At 43.3% G+C, this 8,195-nt stretch overlaps 1 protein-coding gene across 1 annotated transcript; it reads left to right on the plus strand.

The window, feature by feature from the left end:
- On the plus strand, window positions 1-6,545 carry FBXO39 (F-box protein 39). Its single transcript, XM_004376118.2, has 3 exons — window positions 1-1,100; window positions 5,917-6,093; window positions 6,417-6,545. Exons 1-3 carry the CDS (start codon window positions 75-77, stop codon window positions 6,543-6,545), a joined length of 1,332 nt encoding a protein of 443 aa, XP_004376175.1. The 5' UTR covers window positions 1-74.
- Window positions 6,546-8,195: the final 1,650 nt, after the last annotated feature.

The raw sequence follows: 8,195 nt of genomic DNA on the forward strand, positions 1-8,195 counted from the left end.
AAGTGATTGCTTTTCTTTCCTCATTTTTGGAAGCCCTGCCTCCCACACAGCTGCACTGCACATCCAGTTCCTTGATGGATGAAGAAAGTGAACTGATCCAGCCCCAAGACCAGAGCTGTTGGGCCACTATGCCCGATGTGTGCCTGCGTCGTGTCTTCTGGTGGCTGGGGGACAGGGACAGGTCCAGGGCAGCCCTGGTCTGCAGAAAGTGGAACCAGATGATGTATTCAGCAGACCTCTGGCGATATAGGACCATCACGTTCAGCGGGAGACCTTCCAGGGTGCACGCATCCGAATTTGAGTCCGCTCTTTGGTATGTTAAAAAATTTGGCCGTTATCTGGAGCACCTGGAGATCAAATTCCTGAATCCTTACAATACTGTCTTGACCAAGAAGTTCCAGGTCACCATGCGAGGCCTTCTCTCATGTCTGGGCAAGAGTAACAATCGCCTGAAATCTCTTTCCATACAGCATCTGGAACTAGACCGCATGGTCTGGAGGAACAGCATCAGGAGCTCCTTCATCAAGAGCTTGGGCTTCTTCTTAAAGAAGATGGGCAAAAACCTGGATTATCTCAACCTGAAAGGGGCCAGGATGACAGTAGAGCAAGGCTGCCATGTTCTCAACTCCCTGAGCTACCTAAGGAATGAGAGTTTGGCCTCAGAGCTCAACATCGAGGATTTCTTCAGTCATCACCTCGCTGTCTACAGCAGCCCCCAGTTCAACAAGACCATGGCCATATTCCGCAACCTAGAGTCCCTGACCCTCAACTACAACTGTATCTCTGATGAGCTGCTCGAGAACTTGTGTGAGAACAATGCCAGCACCCTCTGGACCATAAACATCAAATGCCACATTCATGACCCCCATGGGCAGGTCATTTGGGGCATGTCCTGGGCCAAGCTGACCAGGCATGCTACCAACTTGAAGGTGAACTTCTTCTTTGAGCGGATCATGAAGTACGAGCACTTGGCCCGGATCCTCTTGCAGGAGATCCCGGTCAGGAGCATCAGTCTGAGAAGCTGCTACTTCAGTGACCCAGACTGGTCCATGAGGCCTACCCTGATGGATCTCCTGCCCACGTTCCGGCACACTCTGCAGGTAGGTATGAAGTGAGGGGAAGGGAGGTTGCAAGGAATGTCTGCCACTCAGGTTTCTTGCTTCCCCAGAAAAAAGCCCACTGTTGCCTACTCTTGGCTGGGCTCATACAAACACACTCATTCCCTTTTGCACTCAAATTTAGAAACGCTTTCTGTTGAGTTCATTCTGACTCATGGCAACCCTATGTGTGTCTTCAGCCCATTAAATAACAGCATATGGCCGGGATTATTTTAATTTATTGTGCTTTAGGTGAAAGTTTACAGTGCGAATTACTTTCTCATTCAAAAATGTATACACAAATTGTTTTGTGACATTGGTTGCAATCACCACAATGTGTCAGCACTCTTCCTCTTTCCATCCCAAGTTCCCCATGTCCACTTATCCAGGTTTCCCGTCCCTTTCTGCCTTCTTGTCTTTGCGTTTGGGCTGGTGTTGCCCATTTAGTCTCATATACTTGATTGATCTAAGAAGCACATTCCTCAACGGTGTTATTGTTTGTTTCATAGGCCTGTCTAATCTTTCACTGAAAGGTGGACTTTGGGAGCGGCTTCAGTTCTGAGTTAGCAGGGTGTCCAGGGGCCATAGTCTTAGGGGTTCTTCCATGAAGTCTGGTCTTTTTTTGTGAATTTGAATTTTGTTCTACATTTTTCTCCTGTTCTGTCTGGGACCCTCTATTGTGATCTCTGCCAGATTGGTTGGTGGTGGCAGCCGGGCACCATCTAGTTCTTCTGGGCTCAGGTTGGTGGAGGATGTGGTCCATTAGGTCTTTGGACTAATATTTTCCTTGTGTCTTTGGTTTTTTTCATTCTCCTTTGCTCCAGCCTGGATGGGACCAGTAGCTGTATCTTACATGGCCACTGGCAAGCTTTTAAGACCCCAGACACTACTTACCAAAGCAGGATGTAGAACATTTTTTTTATGACCTATTGTCTTAGTCATCTAGTGCTGCTACAACAGAAATACCACAGGTGGTTGGTTTTAATGAAGAGAAGTTTATTTCCTCATAGTCAAAGTAGGTTAAAAGTCCAAATTCAGGACGTCAGCTCCAGGGGAAGCCTTTTTCTCTCTGTCAGCCTTCTTCTCTTCAGTGTTCCCCCAGACTAGGAGCTTCTCTGCACAGGGACCCCGGTCCAAAGGACACACTCTGCTCCCGGCACTGCTTTCTTGATGGTATGAGATCCCCCTGTCTCTCTGCTCACTTCTGTCTTTTATATCTCAAGAGATTGCCTCAGGACACAATCCAGTCTTGTAGATCCAGTCCTGCCTTACTAACAAAACTGCTACCCATCCTCCCTCATTAACATCAGAGAGGCAGGTTTACAACATACAGGAAAATCGCACAGTACCAGGAATCATGGCCTAGCCAAATTGATACACACATTTTTTGGGGGGCATAATTCAAACCATGACCCCTATGTTATACCAATTGACCTAGATATCCCCCGAGACTATGGTCCCCAGCCCTCAGCCCAATAACTCAGTCCCTCACGGTGTTTGGATGTGTCTAGGAAGCTTCGATGACTTTGGCTTGGACAAGTTGTGCCAATTTCCCCAATATTGTGTGTTGTCTTTCCTTTCACCAAAGTTACCACTTGTCTACTATCTAGTTAGTGATTTCCCCTCCCTATACCTCTTGTCCCTCATAACCATCAAAGATTGTTTCTTGAGTTTTTATATTAGTGGTCTCATACAGTATTTGTCCTTTTGTGATTGACTTATTTCACTCAGCATAATGCCCTCCAGATTCATCCATGTTGTGAGATGTTTCAAGGATCCATCACTGTTCTTTACACGTTAAGTAGTATTCCACTGCGTGTATGTACCACAATTTGTTTATCCATTCATCTGCTGATGGGCACTTAGGTCGTTTCCATCTTTTTGCTATTGTGAAGAATGTTGCAATGAACATGGGTGTGCATTTGCCTATTCGTGTGACAGCTCTTATTTCTTCAGGATATATTCCTAGGAGTGGGATTGCTGGATCATATGGTATTTCTAGCTTTTTAATGAGACACCATATTGTTTTCCATAGTGGTTGTACCATTTTACATTCCCACCAGCAGTGCATAAGAGTTCCAATCTCCCCACAACCTTTCCAACACTTGTTATTTTCTGGGTTTTTTTTTTTTTTTTGATTAGTGTTAGTAATGTCAGGGTGAGATGGTATCTCAACGTAGTTTTGATTTGCGTTTCTTTAATGGCTAACCATGGCAAGCATTTCCTCATGTATCTATTAGCCACTGGGCTGTCTTCTTTGCTGAATTGTCTGTTCATATCCTTTGCACATTTTTTAATTGGATTGTTTTTGTTGTTAAGGTGTTGAAGTATTTTATAGATTTTAGAGATTAGAACCTTGTTGGATATTTTGTAGCCAAAATTCTTTCCCTGACTGTAGGTTCTCTTTTTACTCTATAGGTGAAGTCTTTTGATGAGCATGGTTAATTTTTTGGAGCTCCCAGTTATCTAGTTTATCTTCTGGTGTTTGTGCACTGTTTGTTATGGCTTGTATCCTATTTATGCCATGTATTAGGGCCTCTAGTGTTGACCCTATTTTTTCTTCCATGATCTTTATCATTTTAGTTTTATATTTAGGTCTTGGATCCATTTTGAGTTAGTTTTTGTGTATGGTGTGAGGCATGGGTCCTGTTTCATTTTTTTTGCAGAAAGACATTCACTTTTGCTAGCACCATTTGTTAAAAAGACTGTCTTTTCTCCATCTGATGGATTTGGGACTTTGTCAAAGCTCAGTTGACCATAGGTGGATGAATTTATGTCTGGGTTCTCAATTCTGTTCCACTGGTCAACGTGTCTGTCATTGTACCAGTACTAGGCTGTTTTGACTAGCGTAGCTGTATAGTAGGTTCTGAGGTCAAATAGTGCGAGGCCTCCTACTTTGTTCTTCACTAATGCTTTACTTATCCGGGTCCTCTTTCCTTTCCATATAAAGTTAATGATTAGTTTTTCCATCTCTTTAAAGAATGCTGTTGGTATTCACATAGGGATTGCATTATATTTGTAGATCGCTTTGGGTAGAATTGACATTTTCACAATGCTGAGTCTACCTATCCATGAGCATGGCATGTTTTTCCATTTATGTAGGTCTCTTTTGGTTTCTTCCAGTAGTGTTTTGTGGTTTTCTTTATATAGGTCTTTTATATCCCTTGTTAGATTGATTTCTAAGTATTTTATCTTTTTAGGGGCTATTTTAAATGCTATTGCCAATTTCCTTTTTGAAGTTTTTTTGTTGGTATATAGGAATCCAATTGATTTTTGTATGTTGATCTTGTATCCTGCTCCTCTGCTGAATCTTTCTATTAATTCCAGTAGTTTTCTTGTGGAATCTTTGGGGTTCTTATATCATCTGCAAATAGGGATAGTTTTACTTCTTTTCCAATTTGGATGCCCTTTATTTCTTTTTCTTGCCTTATTGCTTTAGCTAGGGCTTCCAGCACAATGTTAAATAGGAGTGGTGATAAAGGGCATCCTACTCTTGTTCTGGTGTTCGGGGGCAATGCTTTCAGCGTCTCTCCATTGAGAATGATGTTGGCTGTTGGTTTTGTGTAGATGCCTTTTATTATGTTGAGGAGTTTCCCTTCTATTCCTATTTTATTAAGAGTTTTTATCAGGAATGGGTGTTGGACTTTGTCAAATGCCTTGTTGATTGATAAGATCATGGGGTTCTTTTCTTTTGTTATATTTCCGTGGTGGATTATGTTGATTGATTTTCTAATGCTGAACCATCCTTGCATACCTGGTATGAATCCCATTTGGTCATGGTGTATTTTTTTTTTTTTATATGATGCTGAATTCTATTGGCTAGAAGTTTGTTGAGAATTTTTGCATCTATATTCATGAGAGATATTAGTCTGTAATTTTCTTTTTTTGTGGTTTCTTTCCCTGGCTTTGGTATCAGCGTTATTCTGGCTTCCTTTTCTATGCTTTGAAACAGTTTAAGTAGTACTGGGGTGATCTCTTCTCTGAATGGCTGGTAGCATTCTCCAGTGAAGCTGTCTGGGCCAGGGTCTTTTTTCAGTCGGGAGTTTTTTGTTGTTGTTGTTATCTCTTCAATCTCCTCTTTGTTATAGGTGGCCAGGATTTCAATACATATTTTGGGAGCACACAGTTAAATCCATAACACCAGGTAATAGGAAATACAGAATGGGGAGAACCAAACCAAATAAAAAGCCAGATTTGACTTAGGTCACTAAAGAGCTCAGAGATTCTGGGCTGTCTTCTAATCTGGCAGCTTTCTTACCTATCAACTCAGGGTAATTCTGTCCCTCCTAAGGACCCCACAGGACTCCTTGGGTGGCACAGTTTGTGCATGGCTACTAACCAAAAGGTTGGCAGTTCAAACCCACCAAAAGGTGCCTCAGAAGAAAGGCCTGGCAACTGGACAGTAACTGGCTTTTTAAGGACCTCACAGAAGGCTGTGACAATTGATATTAATAGACATAAATACCACTACCAACAGTGATGGACAACAAAGTGCTAACAGCTCATTGGATACTCACCTAGCTTGAGGTGGACAGGGCAGACATCATCATTATCCTTCCATGCAGGGCTGGGACTGGCACCCTGGTCTCTGGACTCCAAATACACTGTCTCCAAACTCCAAGTTGTGCCTACTTGATTGAGATCACATTCATTCTCCAATCACTTTCTCTGAGAAATGTATGACCCATATCCCTTACCTAAAGCCCCAGAACCACCATGACCATCAGGCCTAAAGCCAGGTCATGGGAATGGTATGGGATGACCCAGCCAGTCCCACCATCTCTGTCCACAAACATCTTCCCCTTTGGTGTTTTTCCAGAAATTAACTTTTGAGTTCAACAACAACCATGAGTCACTCGATGAGGAGCTGCACCTCCTCATCTTATCGTGCAGGAAGCTATTTTACTTCAAAATCTGGGCTTTCCTCGATGTTAAGTTTGTGGAGCGGATCCTGAAAAGTCAGGAAGAGGGGCAGTGTTCCCTTCGTACACTCAAGGTAAGATGCCCCCAGGGCCGTTTCCATGGAGACAGAGCAAAGGCAACTGAGCTCTGTGCCTCAGCCCTCAGGACAGCAGGCGTCCAGGCATGGTGCTTCTATGGTGGGACTCAGGAAGAGACAGCTTAAGGCAGTCATCCCATCTTACTTTGTCCGGTGAAAACTAATGATTTCATGGAAGGGAATTTTGAGACTTCTTCCTTACTAGTCTGTATGGGCCTTTTCTGATTCCACCAAAAATTATGCTTGTAAATCATTTGGATTGTTTTCAAAGCCTGAATGATGTAATCACCATGTGTGTTTGTGTTTCTCTCTTGGCACAGGTGAGAATTTATACAAACAGATATGAGACGAATGACGAGGACAGGACGCTGCGGGAAATTTACAGGAAGTACCGAAAGCTGATCGATTCACAGCTGAATTATTTTGTCATCGCTTACTCCATGATGTAAGGAGCACTCTACAGAGGAAGAAAGCTAGAAGCACTTTGGACTTTAAAATCTGGTTTCACTAGAACTACACTTGGGGTATTTCCACCCTCCTCCACCCCTTTTTCTTCTCTCTCTCCTTTTTTTGCCAGTTCCACGCCAAAGTGAACCACCCAGCAAAGGCTGGGGCTGCAGGTGATTTTAAAGTGCGGTCTTTACCAACTCTCCAGGGGTGACTTTTCTTTCTGTCATTTGGTTTTGCTTTTTGATGCCCTCGCTCAGCCACAGAGCATCAAAGCCACTCAGAGCATCTTCTTACTAGGTGACCCTGGCTCCTGTAAACCTGTGCTCCTGAAAAGGTGTATGTAAACAGCCATTGGGAGCCCCTGGGTGGTGCAAAGGGTGAATGTGCTCAGCTGCTAACTGAAAGGTTGAAAGTTAGCGTCCACCCAGAGGCACCTTGGAGCAAAGGCCTGGCGATCTACTTCGCAAAGATCAGCCACGGAAAACCGTATGGAGCATAGATCTACTCTGCACACATGGGGTCACCAGGAGTCAGGGTCGACTCGACAACAGCTGGAAATATTTTCTCTTAGTTCCTAGAGTTTTTTTTTCAGGATAAGAGAAACTCCTCATTGAAACAAAAAACTAGGTACCGTCTACTGAGCACCGACGACATCAGGCACTGTGCTAGGTGCTTGACATACAACGACTCACTTTGTCTCACAGCAACCGGCAAGGTGGAGGTTTCCTCATCTGAATACAGGCCAGGAGAAAGAAGATCAAAGAGGTTAACTGCCCAAAGGCACGTAACTACTGAGTGACAAGGGTTGGAATTAGAACTTCATACTTGTCCCATATGTTGTACAGCGGCTGAGCCAGCATCTTGGTAAGATTCTGGTCCAGGCATTTTAGGAAATGGTTATTTGGAATTTGACAACAACCTTCAAAAAATTTAGTCTTAAATTATCTGGGAGTAACCTCCTGACTTGATATGCAGAAATCTATGCCTTAGAGATAAGCCCCTGGGATGTATGGATACTTGCCTAGAGGAAGAAATCTACACCAGAAAAGGGGAGTGTGGGTTACAGGGGTGTGTGGACAAGATGACTCTCAGATAAGAGAACCGAAGCACAGAGGCTGAGTAACTTGCTCAAGGTCACACAGCAAGTAAGTGGCAGAACCAGGATTTGAACCTTGGTCTGTTTGACCTCAGGGCCAGCATCTCATCTAGAGATTGAGCTAGGGATAATACTATTTCCTCGGGTTTTTTGTGAGGATTTGATGAGAAAATTCATGGGAAGATTACTTTGTGAACTGTGGGTCACTGCTGGTTTAGAAAATAATATTGGAATCATCTATTCCCTCTCCTTAAGCATAGAAATGTGACCTAGCTGGAGCTGGGCTCACAAGGACTCACAAGGGCATATCAGCTGGGCCCCGAGATAAAGACAATAGCTAGGATAATCTTAGAAATTATCTTTTAGGGAAGAAAATTATCTTTTAGGGAATCTTTCACATGAAGCCAATCAAACAGAACACAAAAGAACTTTCACGCTTATCTTTTTCTATTAGCATTTAGGGAACGGAAAATTTGTTGGACCATTGAAGACCCTCCTGACTGTCATTCCTGAAACCTGTACCAATGATTGTTAAAAAGACAATTCAAAATGT

The sequence above is a fragment of the Trichechus manatus genome, unplaced genomic scaffold (assembly GCF_000243295.1).
Source record: "Trichechus manatus latirostris isolate Lorelei unplaced genomic scaffold, TriManLat1.0 scaffold00040, whole genome shotgun sequence".
NCBI classification, from domain to species: Eukaryota; Metazoa; Chordata; class Mammalia; order Sirenia; family Trichechidae; genus Trichechus; species Trichechus manatus.